General features: G+C 36.1%; 1 protein-coding gene across 1 annotated transcript in view; it reads right to left on the bottom strand.

Annotated features, from left to right (window-relative positions):
- BCAS3 (BCAS3 microtubule associated cell migration factor) overlaps positions 1-27,193 on the bottom strand; it is a 619,018-nt gene that overhangs the window by 376,933 nt on the left and 214,892 nt on the right. The window contains exon 16 of the mRNA XM_058702849.1: positions 10,534-10,667. Within this exon, the coding sequence (XP_058558832.1) occupies positions 10,534-10,667 (134 nt within the window). The remainder of the gene's footprint in view (positions 1-10,533; positions 10,668-27,193) is intronic.

Below are 27,193 nucleotides of genomic sequence, written 5' to 3' on the forward strand. Positions count from 1 at the left end.
TCACTGGATGCTAGCAAGTAGCACTACTGCCCATAGGGAAATAAGTGGCAGAAACACTGGGGAACCAACACTTGGCCAAGTGAGAAAAAAGGCCAACACTTCTGGCTGCCCCCATAGTATCTGCAGGCTAGCCTCCCCTGCCAACAAGACAGAATAATGTGATTGCCTGGCAGCTGTCACTTGAATAACTGACATGTGCACATTAAATACATTAGTCAGTGTTCTGTAGGGAAAAGAATTCCATGTCCTTGTGGGGGTGGGGGAAAATACCCTGGAATGAAATGTAAGCAAAGTTTGCAATAGGGAAGAGAAGCTAAAGTGACCTTGTAGGAATACTCTTGTGCTTCTGTTGATAAATGTGTAACTGGTATTAATGGCTTAATTGATTGTATTTACATGCTTGTAAGTATCAGACGGTATCCTCTGCCATGCAGACTGAAATGATAGTGGGAAAAATGCATGACAGAGTGCCTACTAGGCTTCCAGTTCCTTCCCAGTGTTATATAATAGAAACAACAGAATCCCAGTAGGAATAAGTTAGATAATGACTTAATGGCTGCTGAAGTACTTAAGGTGTTATCCCAGTACAACATCGCCACCTGCCTGATCCAACAACCAAATACACTCCCTTTTTTCAGATGGTAGCTATTATTTGCTACTAAGTTCTTGTGAATGAACAACTGACCCATGAGGCCTTGTGATTTTTCAAGACCGATATTGGAATGGATCAACTCAAATTTGATAATCAACATGATGGTAAGGACCCAACAGAGCTTGCTAGTCAAGTGGAAATGGTATGTTCCAGAGTATGTTCCAACCTGGCCGTAGAAACATCTTGTTTTTACAACTACTTTATCATCTACTCCACTGCCCAAAGCAATGCCACTGGTTCAATAGACCCCTGACTCACAGAGCTTCCTTTAAATGCCTGTGCCTGATTCCCTGATGGCTTGGCTAAGACAAAGACCGATGGTGTCCACTAGCCTATGGCAGCTGTACAACCCCAACAAAAACGCTGGTGGAACAAATGAAGACCAATTAGCACAGTAGGATAATGGAGAGCTGACCTCTGTTTTAATTGAGGGGTCACTATAGCTGTGGGGCATTCATATCCACTTGTTTATATATCATCTATAGATGATTTTGTACTAGATGACAAAGGTGAGTACAGAGAATATATACGATGCAGAGTTTAAATATTTACTATTGGCCTTTACAGAAAAAGTTTGCTGACCCTGCTTTAAACAATACTGTTGACACACTGGCCAAACCTAGTGTGGTTTACCATGAGGAAGACTACATACTGGCAGATTGCAGATGTCCCTCTTTTAAGGCCAAGAGTGCACAAAACAAATCACAGTGATAACTGAACAATCTGGGTCACTCATACCCAAGGTAAGATTCCATTGGCTGATGGGAAGACAATTTGTGCCTTTCATTCTATTAACAGTGTTTCTCAAAGAGCAGATATGTTTTGTTTTAATGAACTCCCAATGTATCAATACTGCTTTCATGGATTTTGCTATTAGTGTCACATCTGAGAAAGCTGTGTCTAACCCAAATCACAAAGGTTTCTCCTACATTTTCTTCTAAAAGCTTTTCATAGTAGGTTTTACATTTAAATCTATGATCCAAATTTGAGTTCATTTTTGTATATGGGATAAGGGATGGATTGATGCTTATTTTTCTTGCACATAAATACCCAAGCAGTCCATCACTATTGTTGAAAAGACTAGCCTTTCTCATTTTGCACCTTTGTCAAAAATCAATTGTCCATATGTATGGGAATGTTCCTGGATTCCCTACTGATTCTGTGGCTTTAATAAGTCTTGATATCAGGTGGTAATATTCCTCCAAATTTGTTTTTCTTTTTCAGCATTATTTTGCCCATTATAAGCCTTATGTATTTATACATGAATTTTAGAAGTAATTTGTCAATTTCTACACCCTCTCCAAAAATTCCTGCTAGCTTTGTTTGTTTTTATCCTGCTGAGTTTTTGATGGGGATTGCACTGAATATAAGATCAATTTGGAGAGAACTGATATCCTAACAATATTAAGTATTCCAACCCCAAAACAAGGTTCAACTCTCCATTTATTTATGTCTTTACTCTCAGTAATGTTTTGTTTTCAAAGTGCATGTCTCACACATGGTAAGTACATATTACACACTATTTTTTACTTTTAACTTTAAAACAATTATTTTAACATTATCCATTTCTGAGAGTGACACAGACAGAGCAGGAGTGGGGGAGGGGCAGAGAGAGAGGGAGACACAGAATCTGAATCAGGCTCCAGGCTCTGAGCTGTCAGTACAGAGCCCAATGCGGGGCTTGAACTCATGAACTGTGAGATCATGACCTGAGCCAGTCAGACACTTAACCAACTGAGCCACCCAGGCGCCCCTTAACTCTTTTTTAAATGATCAATTACCTATTGTTTGTTTCTAGCATGTAGAGGTCCAACTGACTTCTATATACTGATCTAATATACTGAAACCTAATTAAAATCACTTACTCTAACTATTTTTGCAGAATCCATTAGATTTTCTACACAGACAATCACATCATCTTTAAATACACACAGTTTTACTTTCTTCCTTTCTGATATGATGATGATTCTTTCCATGGCCTAAGATTTCCTCTGCAGATCTCAGGAGGTTCTATCATTGCAGCTTTTATCTCTCCAGTACTCTGTCCTGAGAACTCCATGATCCTCACCTCTCAGCACTCTTAGCATTACCTTATCAACAGGGGGAGTCTACCACGCACCACTTGGGCTCCTCCTTCTTGCACCACAGGATGGAAACTCTGCCCAGGCAGTAAGCTGAGGCAATCACAGGGTTTCTCTCATTTACATCCCATCTCTCAAGGATCATCATCCTTCATAGCCTTATGTACAGTCTCTAGAAAAGTACTGTTTGTTCTTTAACTGTTTCAGGTAGGAAGGTAAATCCAGTTCCTGTTATTCTAGGTTATTTATACTGATGTAAGTGTTATCTAGCTGTATCCTAAGATGAGGAGAGCTTAAAGTCCTCCTATTCCACCATCTTCCCACCAATCTCCTTCTTACTCTACAATGACCAAACATGAAGGTCCTCATGTTAAATCCTTGTCATTTACTGTGCCAAATGTTCTACTAAGCACAGTAAAACACATTTTACATATATTATTTCTAACATTTCTTGAAATAAATGCTATGAAATGGACTTTGGTCCCATTTTACAATAAATTGAAACTTAAGGAAAGTAGATAATTCATCCTTGGTAATATAATTACTAAGCAGCATCCAAATATATATGAAAATTGGGGATGGGGAATGGGGAGTGACTACTAATAGCTAGTGACTACCAATCCACTCAGTGTGGAGCCTGCTTGAGATTCTCTCTCTGCCCCTCCCCAGCTCTTGCTCATTCTCTCTCTCTCTCTCTCTCAAATTAAATACATAAGCATTAAAAAAATACAGAAAGTCCAGTAAAATTTAAATTTCAGTATACACATAAGTAGGCAATCTAGACATACTCATACTAAAATTATTTCTTTTTATCTGAACTATCAAATACTATCAATTAATAATATTAAATAGCTAGATTCTTTGCCATTGAGAATTAAGCCTAAAATCTTACCATTTTATACAACTATTCTGATAAGGTAGAAGTAACACTTATCTGATGTACAAATGTTTCCAAAGTAAGTTGACCATTTACTAAAATTAGCATGTTAAGTACTAAAATGACTTGTATCTGCTTGAGTAAGATATTATGGAAGTATATTAACAAAATATTGTAAGGTTTTACTATGTGTGTGTGTGTGTGTGTGTATGTGTGTGTGTGTGACTGTTGAAAACTAGGAATATTTTTCTAACTGCATATGTGACTTATGAGGAAAATTGCTGTCAGATGCAGAGGATATCCCAAGTCATAGATCACAAAACAACTTAATTCAACATAATTAGATCCACATACTTGAGGGTTTTTTCCTTGCCTGATTAAAGTACCCTCAGAGTTGTTGGAAGAATCCAGAATGACATGATTTTGAAGTACTCAAAGACAAATAGATCATATGCTAAGTAGATTTCAAAATCAGTGTTAAATTTTATATATCATTTCAAAATAATTTTCAGTAGGAGGTTACAAAATTAATTTTATGGTCATTAATTGAGTTTCCTTAGATCTTAATATTTGACATTTAGAAATTTCCAGTCTCCTAAATTACAGGGTGTGACACAGAACAAAATAACTTTAATAATTTCTATTTGGTTTCCCTACATGTTAAACCGGAATAACATTGGCAGCAGCAAATATCTGTACCTATAAACATTTGCCCATGTTCAGGGCACTGTTCTAAGGATGACAGATACCAAGAAGGTTAAGCATGATCTCTATTTCCAGATTGCATGTTCAAGTAAATTAAATGATAAATAATGGTAATGCAAATGAAGTATAAGTTAAATATATTAATAGGTATAAGGTAAAAAAAAAAGTATAAATATTTAAAATACTCAAGTTCTAGGAGGTTATAGCTAACGTAGGGAATACCAGTGACTGGTGAGGACCAGAGTTCAGAAATAAAATGTGCCCAGCAGCACAGTGAAGTATTGAATTTTTAACCCAAAATGTTCATCTAATTGGTACCTTCCATACAAAAGAAACAAAATTGAATGGCAACTAAAATAAGAATAAACAAGTTTAGTTGTGCCAGAGGGTAAGGACATTGTCAGAGAAAAATGGACATATGTCAAAGGACACAGATGTCAAGTTGATAGGTGCTAACTGGCCAAATCTGGGATATTCAGAGCATTAAAATAAACAGTTACTGAGTGAATATAACCCACTGAATAAAATAGGAATTTAATGATATATATAAATAAAAGCAGTGTTACAAATTTTGGGGGGGGAATGGGATATTTACATAGTTTAAAATGATTTCTCTTAACCCCCTATCCATTCAGGGCACAAAACAGAACAGTAGACTAAAATGCCCATCTCTTAGACTATCCCTAAAAGAAGTATTTTTTCATACTTTAAAAGATGCGGCCTGAGAGTCCAGCTTCCAATCAGCCTCTATCTAGATGCTGACTGAGATCCATACCACATTAACAAAAAGAAGGATAAAAATCATATGATCATCTCAATAGATAAGGAAAAAGCATATGAAAATATTCAACATCCATTCCTGATAAAAACTGTCAACAAAATGAGTATAAAGGGAATATACTTCAACATAATAAAGGCCATCTATGACAAGCCCACAACTAGCATCAAAACAAGGATGTCCACTCTCACCGCTTTTCTCAACATGGTACTGGAAGTCCTAGTCAGAGAAATTAGTCAAGAAAAATTTTAAAAATCAACAAATGTGATATAACACATCAAAAAGAGAAAGGATAAAAACCATATGATCATTTCAATAGATGCAGAAACAGCATTCAACAAAGCACAACATCCATTCATGATAAAAACCCTCAACAAACTAGGTTTAGAGGAAACATACCTCAATACAATAAAGGCTATATATGAAAAACCCACAGCTAAAATCATACTCAATGGGGAAAAGCTGAAATCTTTCCCCTTAAGATCAGGAACAAGATAAGGATGTCCACTCTCACCACTTTTATTCAACATAGTTCTGGATGTCCTAGCCACAGCAATCAGACAACACAAAGGAATAAGAGGTATCCAAATTGGTAAGGAAGAAACAAAATTTGCAATATTTACAGATGACATGATACTATATATAGGAAACCCAAAAGATTCCACAAAAAAATGCTAAAAGTGATAAATGAATTCAGTAAGATCACAGGATACAAAAATAAATGTACAGAAATCCATTGCTTTTCTATACACTAAGTAATGAAGGAAGAGAAAGAGAAATTAAGAAAGCAATCCCAAAGGTGCCTGGGTGCTCAGTTGTTTAGCGACCAACTCTTGGTTTTGGTTCAAGCCATGATCTCACAGTTTATGAGTTTGAGCTCCGCATGGGGCTCTGCACTGCCCATGCAAAACCTGCTTGGGATTTTCCCTCTCCATGTCCTTTTCTTTCTCTCTCTCTCTCTCTCTCTAAGAAAGAGAGAGATAAATAAATAAACTTAAAAAATAAACAAACAAAAAAAAGCAAGCCCATTTACAATTGCACCAAAAATAATAAGGTACCTAGGAATAAACTTTACCAAGGAGGTGAAAGACCTATACTTTAAAAACTATAAAACACTGACAAAAGAAATTGAAGATGACACAAACAAATGGAAAGAAAATCTATGCTCATGGACTGGAAGAACACATATTGTTAAAATGTCTGTACTACCAAAAGCAATCTACAGATTTAATGCAGTACCTGTCAAAATACCAAGAGCGTTTTTTACAGAGCTAGAACAAATAATCCTAAAATTTTCATGGAATCACAAAAGACCCTGAATAGCCAAAAATTGTAAAAAAAGAAAACAAAACTGGTGGTGTCACAGTTCCAGATTTCAAGTTATATAACAAAGCTGTAGTAATCAAAACAATATGGTACTGGCACAAAAATAGACACACAGATCAATGAAACAGAATAGAAAACCCAGAAATGAAACTACCACTCTATGGCCAATTAATCTTTGACAAAGCAGGAAAACATATCCAACAGGAAAAAGCCAGTCTCTTCAACAAATGGTGTTGGGAAAACTGGACAGCGACAAGCAGAAGAATGAAACTGGACCACTTTCTTACACCATATGCAAAAATAAACTCAAAATGGATAAAAGACCTAACTGTAACCATCAACAGGAAACCATCAAAATCCTGCAGGAGAACACAAGCAGCAACCTCTTTCACATTGGCTGTAGCAACTTCTTACTACACACATCCGTAGAGGCAAGGGAAACAAAAGCAAAAATGAACTACTGGGACTCCATTAAGATAAAAAGCTTCTGGGCGCCTGGGTGGCGCAGTCGGTTAAGCGTCCGACTTCAGCCAGGTCATGATCTCGCGGTCCGTGAGTTCGAGCCCCGCGTCAGGCTCTGGGCTGATGGCTCAGAGCCTGGAGCCTGTTTCCGATTCTGTGTCTCCCTCTCTCTCTGCCCCTCCCCCATTCATGCTCTGTCTCTCTCTGTCCCAAAAATAAATAAAAAACGTTGAAAAAAAAATTAAAAAAAAAAAAAAAGATAAAAAGCTTCTGCACAGCAAAGGAAACAATCAACAAAACAAAAAGGCAATCTTTACAATGGGAGAAGATATTTGCAAATGACATATCTGGTAAAAGGGTGAGTATCCAAAATATATAAAGAACTTATAAAACTCAACACTCAAAATAATAATAATAATCCAATTAAAAAGGGGCAGAGGACAAGAATAGATCTTTTTCCAAAGAAGATATCCAGATGGCAAACAGACACATGAAAAGATGCTCAAAATCACACATCATCAGGGAAATGCAAATCAAAACCACAATGAGATACTACCTCACACCTGTGATAATGGCTAAAATTAACAACACAGGAAACAACCGATGTTGGTGAGGATGCAGAAAAAGGGGAACCATCTTACACTGTTGGAAAGCAAACTGGTGCAGCCACTCTGGAAAATAGCAGGCAGTTTCCTCAAAAAGTTAAAAATAGAATTACCCTATGATCCAGCAATTACAACTACTAGGTATTAACCCAAAGGATACAAAAATTCTGATTCAAAGGTATACATGCACCCCAATGTTTACAGCAGCATTATCAACAATAGCCAAATGATGGGAAGAACCCAAATGTCCATTTATGAATGGATAAAGATGTAGCATATATATTTACAATGGAATATTACTCAGCCATAAAAAAGAATGCAATCTTGCCATTTACAACAATGTGGATGGAGCTAAAGAGTATTATGCTAAGTGAAGTAAGTCAGTCAAAGAAAAACAAATACCATATGATTTCACTCATATGTGGAATTTAAGAAACAAAACAGATGAACATGGTGGAGGAAAGTGAGGCAAACCAGAAAACAAACTCTTAACTATAGAGCACAAAATGAGGGCTACCGGAGGGGAGGTGGGCAAGAGGTGGAGGGGATGGGGATAGGAGGGGATGGGTTTTGGGTATTAAGGAGGGCACTTGTTATGATGAGCACTGGATATTGTATGTAAAGCAACAAATCACAAATTCTACACCTGAAACTAATATTATACAGTATGTTAACAAATTGGAATTTAAGTAAAAACTTGAAAAAAAAGAATAAATAAATGCATACATAAGTCTCTTCTTCAAAAAAAGATGTCTCTCTCACACAGACACACACACACACACACACACCCTGGATTATTAGCCATAAAAAAGAATGAAATCTTGCCATTTGCCATAACGTGCATGGAGCTAAGTGAAATAAGTCAGAAAATGACAAATACCATGTGATTTCACTCATATGTGGAAATTAAGAAATAAAGTGAATGAACATAGAGGGGATAAAAGAGAGGCAAACCAAGAAACAGACTCCTAACTACAGAGAACAAACTGACGATTATCAGAGGCGATTGGGTTAAATGGGGATGAAGAAGTGCACTTGTCCATGTTGAGTACCAGATATTGTAAGTGTTGAATCACTAAATTCTACACATGAAACTTATATTATACTGTATGTTAACTAACTGGAATTTAAATAAAAAACTTGGAAAAAATCAGGCCACATTTATAATGAAGAACTTCCTACATTTCAGAGTTGGCTAGCTGCATTCTCATGATACTGTTTAACTTGACCCTCTATCTCTGTCTTTTATGTAAGGTACTAATTATATTTAGGGGCTGAATTAGATTCAGATTTAATTGAGAGGACTTGGAAGAAATATTTCATAGATGATATTGTATATATACATCCTATTACACAAATCAGGAAGCACATAATGATATCTGACTGTTCCACTTTGGTAATGTTAAGACTCATCAGCTAAAGCCAAATACAGATGATTATTGCCTAAATTCATTGTTTCATTAGGGGTAGCAACAATGGTGATTCTTAAAATTCTAACTTTTATTTTAATTGACATATAATTGACTACAACATTATATTACTTTCAGGGGTACAACATGATTCATTCTGTGTATATATTACAAAATGACCTCCACACTAAATCTAAATTCTAAAATTTTTAATACTGGAACTCTTCCATAAGGAAAAACTTTACCTCATCAACTATTCAGTTATCTTATTAAATTGATACAAGGAAGACAAGGTAAATGCTGAATATTCTCTCTTTAATTATCAGTTTTGAGGATAATGAATTAGTAAACAAGCTACCTACAATTATGTCCAATGCTTCCTTTTAAAGTATTATAAACTCATGGATTTCTATATATTTAAGATGTTTCATTTTATTATAGAAAATTCTTTAAATTTTTTAATGTGTATCTATTTTTGAGAGAGAGAGAGAGAGAGACAGAGCACAAGGCGGGGAGGGGAGAGCAGAGGAGAGGGAGACAGAATCCAAAGCAGGCTCCAGGCTCTGAGCTCTCAGCACAGAGCCTAATGCAGGGCTCGAACCCATGAACTGTGAGATCTTGACCTGAGTTGAAGTCAGATGCTTAAGCAACTGAGCCACCCAGGTGCCCCTCTAAAACAGCATTTTAGACTATTGGGAAAGGACAAGACTAGTCAATAAATGGTGGTGGGTGTCAATGAGCTATCTCTCAGAATAAAGTATTTACAGTAGTGTACTGGTAAATGCATAACCACAGGCTCTGGGAAACAAAAGAATAGTTGGGATTTTAGCTTATTAAGCTATCACAGTATCTACCAAGTGATATTAAGAGTATTAAATACATGTAAAAGCATTTAGCATGGTGCCTAATACAAATGCTTAGTAAATTACATATGTGGTTGTGTGTGTGCGGATGTGTGGATGTGGGCATGCCCATACATGTGTGCACAGTGATGTGTTGCTAAATGTTAAAAGCTGGCTGCATAAGAAAAAAATAGTTCTGATTTGTAGCGTTTGCTGACTCCAATTATGTAAACACTCTTACCATGGATGATTTCATACCAACAACACAATGTCACTATATCCAGAGTTTGGGAGAAATGTACATAACTCATTCTCACTAGCCACTGTGAACGGACTCCTACATACCACTGAATATTATCCATATAGTCATACATTACAAAACTCAATTATTTTTGTGTATATGTGAATGTGTTTACATGTATGTGTGTGTCTGTGTGTGTACATGTATGCATGCACCTGGAGAGACATCAGATAGATGACAGAGTTTTTGCTGGGGCAAGAAATGGTACAGGGTAGGAGGAGAAGGACAAATAGAACTTATGGAACTTTTGTTTTATCAACATTCATTGACTTGTTCACCTACTACTTATGTATTTATGGGGCCAAATATTTATACAGAATAATATTTATAGGATAAATATTTTTTCTTAATTACCTGATATACTCTATCACCAAGAATAGTATGTTGTCACTAACATTAAGCTTCAATATGATATAAATAACCAGTTATTTTAGATGTCATATTACACACATGCATGCACATGCACACACACCTTCTGAAAAATATACAACTTACTTTGGCTTCAGTTTCTCCCCTGTGAAGAGTATACAGATGATGGACAGCACTTTGTGACGAAGACCAAGGATGAGTCAGAATTTGGAAGACATGAAAGTCATGGCCAAGGGTGTCTGTTGTAACTAGAAGCATTCCTGAAGAACACACCAAAAAGGGAGTAAAAATAAAAACAATTATGTATGTTGATGAAATATTTTCACAAAATATTCATTATGCTTTAAAATATCACCGAAGGAAAAAATGACCAAAGATGTAAAAAATTTCCCCAATTAAAAAAAAAATTAAAATGCAGCATCTTTTTCCTGTATGAACACAAAACCTTAATGCCATATCAGTATACAAGCATAGTGAGGATACTAGCTGTAAAGATTTTATGAGGTTCCTGTACAACTAGTAGAGAAAAGTTTATGGAGAGTTCACAAGCCTTTTAATATAGCAAATCTGATAACAAAGAATGTGAAAATTACTTCTCTCCATGGAACTAAAACTTGCTCCCATTTTTTGCCACTTCTTAAAACCTGAATTTTAAGTTTCAGTGTATCTGAAATACCCTACACTTAATCCACCAGTTTAAAAATGTTTCTCTGGGGCGCCTGGGTGGCGCAGTCGGTTAAGCGTCCGACTTCAGCCAGGTCACGATCTCGCTGTCCGTGAGTTCAAGCCCCGCGTCAGGCTCTGGGCTGATGGCTCGGAGCCTGGAGCCTGTTTCCGATTCTGTGTCTCCCTCTCTCTCTCTGCCCCTCCCCCGTTCATGCTCTGTCTCTCTCTGTCCCAAAAATAAATAAAAAACGTTGAAAAAAAAATTAAAAATAAAATAAAATAAAATAAAAAATAAAAATGTTTCTCTACCCTGGCATAATATTTATTCAAATGCTGAACAGTGTCTCACATAACAAGTTTTTAATTTTGATGAAATGTCATAGCTAAGAATTCTTTGCCTAATCCAAGGTCACAAAAATTTTGTTTTCTTGTCAAAATTTCAGTTTTATATTTTTCATAGAGGTCTATCATTCGTTTTAAGTTAATTTATGTATAAATTGTGAGGTATCAAACTAACTTTTTTTGCAAACAATGTCCAATTGTTCTAGCAAGATTTCTTGAAGGGAATATTCTTTACTCACTGAGGTCTTTATCCTTTATTCTTTATCCATTGTCAACTTGCCAAAGATGAACTGGCTGTATCTGCATAGGTCTTCACCTGGAAGTATTATTCTAGTCCATCATTTTCTGTGTCTATACTTTCATTAATACCACACTTGCTTGATTACCATAACTTTATATCAAATGTTGAAGAAAGAACCTTTTTTTCAACATTATTTTGGCTATTCCAATTCCATTCCAAACACAAAATCGGATTTTTTTTTTTTAATTTTAGATAGAGCACATGAGTGGGGAGAGGGGCAAAGGGAGACACAGAGAGAATCTCAAGTGGGCTCCATGTTCAGCACGGAGCTAGATGTGGCACTTCATCCCATTACCCTGGAATCATGACCTGAGCTGAAATCAAGAGTCAGACACTCAACCAACTGAGCCACCCTGGTACCCCAAAATCAGATTTTTGATATTAAAAATTCCTAGGGGGGCATCTGGGTGGCTCAGTCAGTTGGGCAGCCGACTTCGACTCAGGTAATGATCTCATGGCTCATGAGTTCGAGCCCCAGGTCAGGGTCTGTGCTGACAACTCTGGAGCCTGCTTCAGATTCTGTGTCTCCCTCTCTCTCTCTGCCCCTCCCCCACTCACACTCTGTTTCTCTCTGTCTCAAAGGTAAATAAACATTTAAAAAATCTTAAATAAATAAAAATTCTTAGGATTTTGGGGAAGGTTATATTAAGTTTATAAATCAAATTGACTGATGGACAGCTTAACAATATTGAGCCTTCTAATCTATGAACACTTCCTATTTCTTGATATATGTTTTCTTTGACTTCTTATTTTTCCTGTTGAGTACATAAATTATACACATTTTTTATTGGATCCATTATAAATGGTACTTTTTATTTTATCTCAATTGTCAATTATTCCCTGCTGGCATATAGAGACATAATGGACATTTTTTTATATTGACAGATAGTCTGCCAGTTCTAGTCAGGGCTTTTTGTAGATTACACGGAGTTTTCTTTACAGATTATCATGTAGTTTGTGAACAGACATAATTTGATTTTTTCCTTTACAAACTACATGCCTTTTATTTTCCTTCACTTACTACACTGCTGAGGAAAACAGAAATGGGGAGAAGTAATATTCGTGCCTTCCAAATTTTAGGAGAAAGCATTCAATCTTTAAGTATGATGTTAGCTGTAGGTTTTTTTTTTTTTTTTTTATAAATACTCTCTATCAAGTGAAGGAGGTTCCTTTCTACTCCTAATTTGTTGATAGTTTTTATAATGAATGAATGTTGAATTGTGTACAGTGTTTTACACCTGTGACATGACTATGCATTTTTTTCTTTACTCAATTAATACGGTGAATTTTAGTAAATAATCAAATGTCAAACAAAATCAAACGTCAAACAAAACTTGCATTTCTAGGATAAACGCCACCTGGTCAAAATCCTTTATTATATGCTGCTGGATTCAATTAGCTAAGGTTTTAAGATTTTCATGACTGTTCCTGAGGGTTATTGGTTTGTAGCTTTCTAATCACGAGTTTGTCTGTTTTCAGTATCAGGCTAAAGCTGGTCTTGTGAAACTGAAGAGAGAGATTGCGGAAAACCACTATTATTTCCTACTTAGATTTTCAGTAGAATTTGTCAGTAAAACTATATGGGCCTTTTTTAAAAAAAAAAAAAAAAAAAAAAAAAAACCTTTAGGGGCGCCTGGGTGGCTCAGTCGGTTAAGCGTCTGACTTCGGCTCAGGTCATGATCTTGCTGTCCGTGAGTTAGAGCCCCGCGTCAGGCTCTGTGCTGACAGCTCAGAGCCTGGAGCCTGTTTCAGATCCTGTGTCTCCCTCTCTCTGACCCTCCCCCGTTCATGCTCTGTCTCTCTCTGTCTCAAAAATAAATAAACGTTAAAAAAAATTTTTTTTAATACCTTTAAATATTTTTATTTTAATTTCTTTGTAATTTAAATTTTATTATTTTAAAATGTAAAATTTGGGGGCTTAATTTAAATGTCCTTGGGTGAATTACTTTCTGGAACTCAAGGAAATGGCCTTTATTAATACCTGTAAGGTCTTTGGTGATGTCCACTTTTTCATTGAGGTTATCAACAATTTGTCTTCCCTCTTTTTTTCTTGATCATTCTAGCTAAATGTTTTCAAGGAAATCTATTCTGAGTAGCACTGATTTTCTGATTTCTTTTTTCAATTTCTGCTTTCTCCTATCTTTCTCCTTCTGCTATTAGTATCTTCTGCTACTTCATTTTCCTTGCTTTAGTTTTATTTGCTCTTTCTTTTTTCTGTTTTCTTAAGGTGGAAGCTTAGATTACTTTTTCAGGAACTTTCTTCTTTTTCAGAGTAAGCATATATTGATATAAATTTCCCTGTAAACCTGAATTCCAAAATTTTGACACACTGCCTTTTCTTTTGCATTCAGTTCTAAATGTTTTCTAGATATTTCCTCTTTTACTCATGGGATATTTAAAGATATATTGTTCAGCTTTTCTAAGTATTTGGGTATTTTTCAGGTATCTTTCACATACTAATTTTTAGTGACGACAAGGAATTTGTTAAACCTTGTTTTATATTTGAGAAGAGATTGTGGTGACTCTTCCATGTATACTTGAAACACCTGGAGTGTTCTATAAAGGTCAGTTAATTCAAGTTTACTGATAGCGTTGTTAGGATCTTCAATATCCTTACTGATTGCCTGCTGTCTTGTTCTACTATTGAATTGAACTGAACACTGAACATTTCCAAGTATAATTGTGGATATGTTTATTATATAGCTCCCAAATACTAAACTTTTAAGTTCACACACATTTAGGATTCTTAGGACATCTTGGCGAACTGCCTCTTTCATCATAATGTCCCACTTTAACCTGGTAATTTCCTTGTTCTGAAGTCTACTTTTCTGATACTGATACCATCACTCTAGCTTTGTTTTGATTGGTGCACTCATGGCATATACTTTTCTATTCTTTCACTTTTATAATCAATATAATTGTACTTAAAATGACTTTGTTTTAGGGGCACCTGGGTGGCTCAGTCGGTAGAGTGTCCAACTTTGGCTCAGGTCATGATCTTGCAGTTCGTGGGTTTGAGCCCCATGTCAGGCTCTGGAGCCTGCTTTGGATTCTGTGCCTCCCTCTCTCTGCCCCTCCCCCACTAATGCTTTGCCCCTCTCTCTCTCTCTCTCTTTCTCAAAAATAAACATTAAAAAAATGACTTTGTTTTAGGTAATAATTGAGGTCTAATTTGTTTGTTTTTTTTTTTAATCTAATTCTGGACTTATAATTGGTGTTTGTAGTTCATTCACATTTAGCCTAACTTATTGGTTGAGTTTATAGCTACCATTTTATTACTTTTTATTATTTTTCTGATGGTTTCCTTGTTTTTATTCTTTGTTTCTCTGTTCTTGCTTTCTTCCCTTTTTCTATATGATTTCAATATTTTTAATATCCAATTTTAATTTTTCCATTTCCTTTTTTTGTGTCTCTCTTTAAGTTTCTATCAGCCATTCTTGGAACTATAATACACATATCTAAATTTGTGCATGTTTGTTTATATTTTGTCCAGAATTTATATTTGTTTTCTGTAGGAAGAATGGTTTGTTAGTTTACTCTGCTGTGCCGGAGGCAGAATCACATTTTTTAACTCCTAAAACTTTTGTCTTTTGAAAAAAAATGTATGAAAGAATATTAAGTACTAGTGAGAAGATAATAAGGTAAGCATTTAAATAGAAAGATGAAGTATATCTGAGCTTCTTATTTACTAGGGTAATAAAAGGTACAGTTCTTGTCACGATGTTAAATTAAAAAATACCATACTAGATGCCTATTTCCAAGAGAATACATTTTAGAAAATAAAAAAGTGTTATTTATTGAGATCTACTTCAAATGTATAACAATTTAGATAACATTTAGATAACAATTAGATCCCATCCTGTAACCAGCTATGGTCATGAGGTCACTGACATACTTTATATTCTGTCCATCTTATTATTGTTAACCGACCAACAAATTTCTAAGGTTGGGCATGAATGCTTAGTTGTCCTTTTGTGAACAATGTTTCTTCACTCCTACTTTTTGCTGAGTTATACTAAGTCTGAATTATCACAATTCTACTATGTTCTGATATCACTTTTCCACTACAAAACTATTTTCTGCACATGATAAACAATTCAATTGAAACATTCTGATAGGAAAATGATGAGCTCATATTTATAATACAAATATATGACTCACCTACTGAAGATAAACTTCATTTCTTCTAGAATCATATCAGTATTTTACTCATAATAAGCACTCCAATAAAAGTCCCTAGTAGCCATATTAAGAGGATTATTGTTTCACATGTGAATGATAATCACAAATGTACACTTTTCAACATGCTCCTAGATTTTCAACATCTGTCTGGTTTCTAATATGTAAAATGAATTCAGATTTTTAGAGAAATGGGCCACTGAAAATGTATCTTTATTATCTTCTGTGTATCCTATCCCAAAAGTTTTTTCCCATTTCCTCATGTAAATGTAGTTTCTGTGATCCACCAATGAACTTACCGTTTTTGACAAAACTTTAAAATAGTAAGAAAAAATGAAATAAAATAAAAATAAAAGAGCAGAGAGAAAAAGAAGACATAAATAACTAGTATAGTACTATACAATCATGTTTTCTTTTAATTTATAATTTCCTCTTTTGCACACATTCTGCTGGGAGAAAGACAAGCTTTTTTTTTTTTTTTCTAGAAAACAAGTTAAAAAGCAGATATACATAAAAGGAAAAACTCGTACAGAGTAGACTGTGGCTTAAGAACTATTTATGCAGCATCAGAAGACTAAACCAGACTCTAGCCTGGCCATAAACTAAAACCCACGCCCCAAATGAGGTGCCAAGCCACAAAAAGCATTTGCGTCATCTGGGAATACAAGGAAAAGAAGGACTTCTAATTATAGGGCCTGGAAGCGGAAGCTTAGAGTGATTAGCTGTTTAGGCGCTGCTGTGTGTTTATCTGGAAGCTTCCTCTCCCTCACTCTCAGCCTCAAGTTTGATAGATGAGCATTAGCATTAGAGGGTGGAGACTGAAGCTGCTGATGGTACATGGCGTTCTCCAAAATCTGAGGTAGATGGAGACTGAACATTAAGGCTTTTGTGGCCTCATAAGAACATAAATCTTTTCAACTGGGCGTCAGCTGGTTAGCCCAAAAGACAAAATTAAAGAGTAGCAAACCTCTACTGGGCATATGTTATAAAATCTTGGAAACATGAGTAGGTAGGTCTTTTTTACCGTACCCTATTTATAACACCTCCCTAATTGTACGGTTCTTTATCACGTGCACACATATGAATTGGAAAACAAATTACCAGCTATTCACACTCTCTTCCAAAAATAGATATAAACACTGATATGCTGGGGCAAATGGAAATCCTTACAGGAATTCAAAATATATCTCTCATAATAATTTTATATTTTGATATTAATTCTTGTGAATTTAATACTTCCCCATCAGTACTTGTAAGATTAAAAACTTACACATTATCTAATTATCTTTTAAAGTTACTAGCCCAGGGGCACCTGGGTGGCTCAGTCAGTTAAGCCTCTGTCTGACTCTTGATTTCAGCTCAGGTCATGATCTCACGGTTCATGGGTTCGAGCACCATGTCGGGCTCTGTGCTGACAGCGCAGAACCTGCTTGGGATTCTCTGTCTCCCTCTCTCTGTCCTTCCCCCTGCCTGTCTGTCTGTCTGTCTGTCTCTCTCTCTCTCTCTCTCTCTCACTCTCAAAAATCAATAAATAAATAAACATTAAAAAAAATAAAGTTACTAGTCTAATTTGTAACCATAAAAGCAGAGAAACAGAACCCTAGTACTGATCAAGGTCTTTTAGGTCTTCAAATACATAAAATCACAATAATAGCCTATTAAAGTCTGATTTAAAGTAAATGTGAATACTGAAAACAATGGTCTCAAAGTCTCCCTGTGGGCAGCGTCAGTGTTAGCAGATTTCTTAAGCTGCTTAAAGATGCTAATAATCAAACTCATCACTGTAGTTTTCTAAATTTGTGGTCCAGGATATAGTAAAAGTCTTTCTAAAATTTAAGCTCAAAAACACTGTTAAAGGCACTGATGTACACACTGTCGAACACATAAAACACATGATTCATTTTATCCCTTCCTAAAGTTGCATATAGCCACGATCAAGATAAATTAGACCAAAATATCTGATATGGTTCTTACCAATTTTTTCCATGTAGGAAAAACTAAAATCAAAATTGGGTTTCTAGCTCACTTATTTTATAGCTTACTATTTCTATCCTCTTGCGTTTTTAGGAGTCTCAACGTTAAATGTTCTTACATCTTTATTCAAATACTTTGTTTTCCTTCTTTCACTTAGCGTCATGACATATTTAGAGTTCTGAAGACATCTTTGGCTATATCCAATGGGTCTTCATATTAAATATTCTACTATTATTTTAAATGGTCTTTTCATCCAAGAGACATATAGGAAAGTGGTGCATGTCTATGTGTATTTTTTTTTCCAAGTGGCTGAATATATTTTTTCTCAGATTCCAGAAAAGTTTCTAAACTTTATTAACCTTTAATATATAATTTATGTACAATAAATGCAGTCATTTTACTACAGTTTGATGAGTATGACAAGTATATATACACCTAGGCTGCTGCCATTAAGATAGAGCACATGTGATAAAATTCTATTGTGTCCACCTGCTGTCCATCCCATCCCCACTGCCTGGCCCCAGGGAACCACTCATTGGCTTTGTCATTATGAATTAATATTGCCTACTTAAGAATTTCATGTAAATAGATTCACACAATACCTTGTTAAACCTACCACTGTAACAGTACTACATTCATTTATTTATATTACTGGGTGGCATTCCATTATAAAGACATATAATTTATATATCCATTCGGCAGTTATTTCTCTTTTTGGCTATTGTGAAAGAAACCCCCAGTAGGATTCAAAACAAGTGTCTGTGTGAACATATGTTTTTATTTTTCTTAGGTGAATATTTAGGAGTAGAACTGCTAGCTCATATGTATGTGTAACTTGATAAAAAAAAAAAAAAAACTGAAAATGTTTAGCCAAAGCAGCTGTATCATTTTAACTTTCCCACGAGCCCCATGACTCATTAGCATTTGATACTGTTAGTCTTTCAAAATCTTAATCATTTCAGTGAGTATCTGATGATTTCTTATGGTTTTAGTATGCCATATTCCTTGGTGATTGGTGATGTTGAACAGCTTTTCATGTGTTAAGGCTACATGCATATTTTCTTTTGTGACATGACTGTTCAAATTTTTTGTCCATTTTTAATTGTCCCTTCATTACATATATATTTATGAATATGATATATAATTATATATGTGTGTATAAATTATATATATATATATATATATATATATATATATATCATATATTTTCTCCCACTTTATGGTATCCCACTTAATTTTCCTAACAATATCTTTCCCAAGGTGCTTAATTTAAAGAAGAACAATTTTATGGTTTGTGTTTTTGGTGTCCTACCTAAACCTCTTTCTTTATCTCTCCTGGGTCACAATGATATAATCCTTTATTTTATTTTTGAGGATTTACAGTTTAAGATTTTAAATTAAGTCTATGATCAACTTAGAGTTAATTTTTGTGCATGACATTAAGTAAAAGTTTATTTTTTTCCCCAAGTGGATATCCCAGTTGTTCCACCAACATTTTTTCAGACAACTGTACCATCCACATTGAATCACCTACTGTTTTGGTCATATATCAAGTGACCATGTGAGTTTAATCAAATTCTGGATTCCATTCTATCCACCTATAACTATATTTGCCCAACACCATACTCTCTAGATTACTGTACAATTAGAGAAGGAAATATTTAGGTAGTTTCAGCTTTCAAAATTCACCCACCTTTTTCAGGATCCTTTGAATTTCTATACAATTTTAGAATAAACTTGTGTTGATTACTTTTGATTTAACCATGCACTTTTAACAAAGTTAACGATTAGTGAACAATACTAACACAAAACACTAATAAGATACCAAGGCATAAAAGTGATTAAATATTTTTATAAAATATAATTTTCTTTCATAACTGAATGGTTTTTCTTACCCTATCATATTGTACACCTCACAACATGGCGGGCAAAAACGTAAAATTTTTAGATAAAGTAGAAGAATTGGGAAGATAAGGAAGTATAGATTGGGAAAAGTAATTTGACTCCTGTCTTTATTCAGGAAAAAAACATATCATACAATTTCAGAGTTTTACAACTCTAAGGGCCTTGGAAATAGCATGCCTTCCAGGGCCAGATAGCTTCCCAGGGGAATTCTACCAAACATTTAAAGAAGAGTTAATACTTCTTCTTTTGAAGCTGTTTCAAAAAATGGAAATGGAAGAAAAACTTCCAAATCCATTCTAGGCAGCCAGCATTACCTTGATTCCAAAACCAGACAAAGACCCCACTCAAAATGAGTATTATACACCAATTTCCATGATGAGCATGGATGCAAAAATTTTCAACAAGATACTAGAAAACTGAACCCAACAATACATTAAAAGAATTATGTAGCACAATCAAGTAAGATTTATTCCTGGGATGCAAGTGTGGTTCAATGTCTACAAATCAATTGACATGATACATCAGATTAACAAAAGAAAGGATAAGAACTGCATGATCCTCTCTAGCTGCAGTAAAAGCATTTGACAAAATATAGCATCCTGTCTTGATAAAAACCCTTAAAAAAGTAGGGATAGATAGAACATTCCTCAAGATCATACAAGCCATATATGAAAGACCCACAGCTAGTACCATCTTCAATGGGTAAAAACTGAAAGCTTTCCCCCTAAGGTCAGGAACAAGACAGGATGTCCACTCTCACCACTGTTGTTTAACATAGTGTTGGAAGTCCTTGCCTCAGCAATAAGACAACAAAAATAAATTTAAAAGGCACACAAATTGGCAAGAAAGAAGTGAAACTTTCACTCTTCACAGATGACATGACATTCTATGTGGAAAACCCTAAAGACTCCACCAAAAAACTATTAGAACTGATACATGAATTCAACAAAGTCGCAGGATATAAAATCAACATATAGAAATTGGTTCATTTCTATACACCAATAATGAAGCAGCAGGAAGAGAAATTGAAGAATCGATCCCATTTACAACGGCACCAAAAACCATAAAATACCTAGGAATAAACCTAACCAAAGAAGTAAAAGATCTGTACGCTGAAAACTATAGAAAGCTTATGAAAAAAAGTAAAGAAGACACACAGAAATGGAGAAACATTCCATGTTCATGGATCAGAAAACAAATATTGTTAAAATGTCAATACTACCCAAAGCAATCTGCACATTCAATGCAATACCAATCAAAATAACACCAGCATTCTTAACAGAGCTGGAACAAAAATTCTAAAATTTGAATGGGAAGAGAAGCCAAGATGGCAGAACAGCATGGAAGGTTTTTTTTGCATTTCGCATCCATGAAATATAGCCAGATCAACATTAAACCTGCATTCCTAGAAAACTGATTTGAGGATTAACACACAATCTGCACAACCTGAACTACAGAACTCAGCAAGTACGTGGCACAGAGAAGTGAACTGGGGGAGAGAGAAGCCGTGGAGGGCAGGGAGCTGTTTTTGCTTGCGGAGAGAGGACAGAGATGGGGGGAGAGTTTGGGAAAAGCACCCCACACACACAAAAGAAGTTGGAGAGAAAGTGGAAATGTGGAAACAGCCACAGGGACTGAACTAAAAAGGGAGAAAGGAGAAAGGAGAGGGTTTAAATTAGATTAAGACTCTATAAACAGGGGGAGCACAGAGTCTGAAATTCTACAGCTCAATACCTGGCAGTGCCCTGGTGGGAAGGGCAAATCCCCAGGAGCAGAGTGGGGTCCAGAAGGTCTTCAGGCTACATGGGGAGAAGCAGTTCCACTGCTGGAAGGATATTTGGTAGAAGCTGTGTGGCCACCTGGCCCAGCAGACCCCAGAGAACAACCACATTCACTGGTGATGGAACAAGGTCATTAAGGGTGAAGCCTGGTGCCAGATGTGCGTTGCGATTTTCCATAATCCCTGAAATGCTGCTGCTACACGATCTTGTGAACTTTTTCTGGGGCAGGCTGGCACCCAACTGCAGTCTCTGGGCATTGGCATCAGCATGGTCCTGCGAACATTCCTGGGTGCGGTGGGCACTCAGCCATTGCTCAGTGAGACTCTCCCCCAGAGGATCTGAGTGGGTCAAAGCCGCAGTCCCTCAGAAGTGAGGGGCTGGGAAACACAGCCACATCTGAGATAAAACGCAAGAGGGAGGTGCCTCCTGGCAACCTGATGGTTTGGTCACAGACAGTGTAAAAGCAGGGAGTAGACAGAGGCCAGAGACAAAAGACGGGTGCACAATTGCTGATTGGGGAGAACAAAGTTCTAATACTAGAGACTGGGTAGCTGGGTGATGCCATTTTCACCCCTCCCATGCATGTGCATATATACCTACAAGCCCCACAACAATCCACCCCAGTAAGCTAGGCAGCATGAATGGGCTAACCAAGAAGTTAAAGAGGGAATTAAAAAGTACATAGAAGCCAATGAAAATGATAACACCACAGCCCAAAACCTCTGGGATGCAGCAAAGGCACTCATAAGAGGAAAGCATATAGCAATCCAGGCCTTCCTAAAGAAGGAATAAAGGCCTCAGATACACAGCCTAACTTTGTATGTTAAAGAGCTGGAAAAAGAACAGCAAATAAAACCTAAAACAAGCAGAAGACAGGAAATAATAGAGATTAGAGCAGAAATCAATGCTATTGAACCCCCCTCCTCCCAAAAAAGAAACAGTAGAACAGATCAATGAAACCAGAAGCTGATTCTTTGAAAGAATTAACAAAACTGATACACCACTAGCCAATTTGATCAAAAAGAAAAAGAAAGGACCCAAATAAATAAAATAAAAAATGAAAGAGGAGAGATCACAACCAACACAGCAGAAACACAAACAATAATAAGAGAATATTATGAGCAATTATACACCAATAAAATGGGCAATTTACAAATTCCTAGAAACATATAAACTACCAAAACTGAAATAGGAAGAAATAGAAAATTTAAATAGACACATAACCAATAAAGAAATTGAATTAGTAATCAAAAATCTCCCAAAAAAACAAGAGTCCAGGGCCAGATGGCTTTCCAGGGGAATTCTACCAAACATTTAAGGAAGAATTAACACCTATTCTCTTGAAGCTGTTCCAAAAAATAGATATGGAAGGAAAACTTCCGAACTCTTTCTATGAAGCCAGCATTACCTTGATTCCAAAACCAAAGACCCCACTAAAAAGGAGAACTACAGATCAATTTCCCTGATGAACGTGGATGCAAAAATCCTCAACAAGATATTAGCCAACCAGATCCAACAATACATTAAAAAATTATTCACCATGACCAAGTGGGATTTATACCTGGGATGCAGGGCCTGTTCAATATCCATAAAACAATCAGTATGATTCATCACATCAATAAAAAAAAGGACAAGAACCATATGATCCTCTCAATAGATTCAGAGAAAGCATTTGACAAAATACAGCATCATTTCTTGATAAAAACCCTTAAAAAAGTAGGGATAGAAGGAGCATACCTCGAGATCATAAAAGCCATATATGAAAGACCCAACACTAATATCATCTTCAATGGGGAAATACTGAGAGCTTTCCCCCTAAGGTCAGGAACAAGACAGGGATGTCCATTCTCACCACTGTTATTCAATATCATATTGGAGGTCTTAGCCTCTGCAATCAGACAACAAAAGAAATAAAAGGCATCCAAATCGGCCAGGAGGAGGTCAAACTTTCAGTCTTCGCAGATGACATGATACTGTATATAGAAACCCAAAAGATTCCACCAAAAAACTGCTAGAACTGATCCGTGAATTCAGCAAAGTGGCAGGAAAAAAAATCAATGCACAGAATTCAGTTGCATTCCTATACACCAACAATGAAGTGACAGAAAGAGAAATCAAGGAATCGATCCCATTTACAATTGTACCAAAAAACCGTAAAATACCTATGAATAAATCTAACCAAACAGGTGAAAAATCTATACACTGAAAACTATAGAAAGTTTATGAAAGAAATTGAAGAAGACACAAAAAATGGAAAAAGATTCCACGGTCCTGGATAGGAAGAACAAATATTATTAAAATGTCAATACTACCCAAAACAATCTACATATTCAATGCAATCTATCAAAATAACAACAGCATTCTTCACAGAGCTAGAATAAACAATCCTAAAATTTGTATAGAACCTGAAACGACCCCAAATAGCCAAAGCAATCTTCAAAAAGAAAACTAAAGCTGGAGGCAATCACACTCCCAGACTTCAAGACGTGTTACAAAGCTGTAATCATCACGACAGTATGGTACTGGCACAAAACAGACCCTCCGATCAATGGAAAAGAATAGAGAACCCAGAAATGGATCCAGAAACATATGGCCAACTAATCTTTGAGGAAAGAATAGAAAGAAAGGAAAGCAGGAAAGAATATTCAATGGAATAAAGACAGTCTCTTCAGCAAGTGGTGGCAAAACTGGACAGCGACATGCAGAAAAATGAACCTGGACCGCACTCTTGCACCATACACAAAAAGAAACTCAAAATGGAAGAAAGGCCTAAATGTAAGACAGGAAGCCAACAAAATCCTTGAGGAGAAAGCAGGCAAAAACCTCTTTGACCTTGGCTGCAACAATTTCTTACTCAACATGTCTCCAGAGGCAAGGGAAACAAAAGCAAAAATGAACTATTGGGACCTCATCAAAATAAAAAGCTTCTGCATGGTGAAGGAAACAATCAGCAAAACCAAAAGGCAACCGACGGAAAGGGAGAATATATTTGCAAATGACATATCAGATAAAGGGTTAGTATCCAAAATCTATGAAGAACTTATCAAAATGAACACCCAAAAACCAAATAATCTCAGTGAAAAAAATGGGCAAAACACATGAAGAGGCACTTTTCCAAAGAAGACATCCACATGGCTAACAGACACATGAAAAGATGCTCAACACCACACATTATCAGGGAAATACAAATGAAAACCATAATGACACAGATACCACGTCATACCTGTCAGAATGGCTAACATTAACAACTCAGGCAACAACAGATGTTGGCGAGGATGCAGGGAAAGGGGAACCCTTTTGCACTGCTGGCGGGAATGCAAACTGGTGCACCCACTATGGGAAACAGTATAGAGGTTTCTCAAAAAATTAAAAATAGAACTACCCTACGACCTAGCAATTGCTCTACTAGGTATTTATCCAAAGAATACAAAAATGCTGATTTGAAGGGGCACATGCACCCCAATGTTTATAGCAGTGCTATCAACTACAGCCAAATCATGGAAAGAGCCTAAATGTCCGTCGACTGATGAATGGATTGTGCGAGCGTGTGCGTGCACGTGCATACACACACGTGCACACACACACACACACACGTGCACACACACACGTGCACACACAATGGAATATTACTTGCTAGTCATAAAGAATGAAATCTTGCCATTTGCAACTATGTGGATGGAACTAGAGTGTATCATGCTAAGCAAAATAAGTTGGTCAGAGAAAGATAAATATCATATGATTTCACTCATGTGTAATTTAAGAAACAAAATAGATCAACACAGGGGAAGGCAAGGGAAAATAAGACAAAAACTGAGAGGGAGGCACACCATATGAGACTCAAATACGGAGAACAAACTGAGGGCTTCTGGAGGGGTGTTGGGTGGGGGGATGGACTAAATGGGTGATGGGTACTAAGAAGGGCACTTGTTGGGATGAGCACTAGGTGTTATATGTAAGTGATGAATCATGAAATTCTACTCCTGAAACCATTATTATGCTATATGTTAACGAACTTGGATTAAAAACAACTTTTTTAATGCCAACTGTTAACATTAAAAAAAAAAATGTTGCGGCGCCTGGGTAGCTCAGTTGCTTAAGTGGTGGACTTCGGCTTGGGTCATGTTCTCACAGGTCATGAGTTCGAGCCCCACATTGGGCCCTGTGCTGACAACTCAGAGCCTGGAACCTGCTTCAGATTCTGTGTCTCCCTCTCTCTCTGCCCCTCCCCAGCTCTCATTTTGTCTCTGTCCCTCTCAAAAATAAATAGATGTTAAAAAAAAAAAAAAAAAGTAAAAGGGCTTTAAAAAGTCTTAAAAATAAGAAATAGCATGACTGACTTCAATTAACAGGTATGATAACTGAAGCCCACAAACAGTGAGAAAACCAGATTTAAAAGTCTAAAGATAAAAGTGTTAGCTTGTGTTGTCCTTATTATGTACCAATACAAGATTCTATCCTCAAAGACAAATTACAGGCACAGACACACATACACACAACTATCACAGACAATCACTGCTAGAAGTTCAAAATTAAATACATTTTAAATTGAGGTTAAAAGGAATTCGGTAGACAGACGGAAGGGAGAAGAAAGTGAAATATGACCAAATGGCAGAAGGCTGAAGAAGTAAAGAGGATGTCGTGCAGATCAGTCAGTTTGGAACAGATATTCTATGTATTAGACTATAAAATATAAATTGAAAGGTAAATTTGGAAATTAAGTATTTTCAAAGGAATGCCATTCAGTGTGCTTCAGGGATGTGTAAAACAGAACATTTAAATTTTCTGGGTAGAGCTTATACAGGGGTGTGTGTCTGTGTGTGTGTGTACACCAAGCTAGACACTTAACATTTATGCAATCTACTGTATGTAAGCTACAGTTCAATAAAAATGAATATAAACCAAAACAAAAATAAGGGTAAGAGTAAAATTGGTGGTTTTACATACAGTGAATGTAAACACAGTAGTTAGAAAGTTAAAATCCATGAATGAGTGGGTTAAATGGGTGACGGGCATTAAGGAGGGCACTCTTTGGGATGAGCACTGGGTGTCACATATAAGAGATTAATCACTGTGTTCTACTTCAGAAGCCAAGACTACGCTTTATAAAGTTAACTAACTTGAGAATAATAATAATAATAATAATAATACCTGTTAATGTGAAAAAGAAAAAGAAAGAAAGGCTCCTAAGAATAATTCTAATACAAAGATGGGCAAATCCTTTATGTAGAAACTATAAATTTTTATTGCAAGATGCTAAAAGACAACTAAATGAATGGAAGGATATACTATGTTGCAAGATGTTAAAAGACAACTTAATAAATGGGAGGATACACTATGTTTGTGGATAAAAATACCCAATATTGTAAAGATACCATCTCTCTATCCCAAATGGACCTACACTTTCAATACAATTCCAATAAAAATTCCAAAAGGGAAAAAAAAAGAAAGAAAGTTAAAATCCTACCCCTATGGGGTGGGATGGGGTAAATACAATAAAATCTAAAAACACAGCAGCCAGAGAGGGATGTATAAGAAATACAGATACATAGTGAGGAGTCAAGAAAGAGGTCAATGAGTCTCAGATGTGTAGCTTGGCAAAATGGGTGGTCAAAGCACCACAAATCATGTATTCCAGAGC

The sequence above is a fragment of the Neofelis nebulosa genome, chromosome 16 (assembly GCF_028018385.1).
Source record: "Neofelis nebulosa isolate mNeoNeb1 chromosome 16, mNeoNeb1.pri, whole genome shotgun sequence".
NCBI classification, from domain to species: Eukaryota; Metazoa; Chordata; class Mammalia; order Carnivora; family Felidae; genus Neofelis; species Neofelis nebulosa.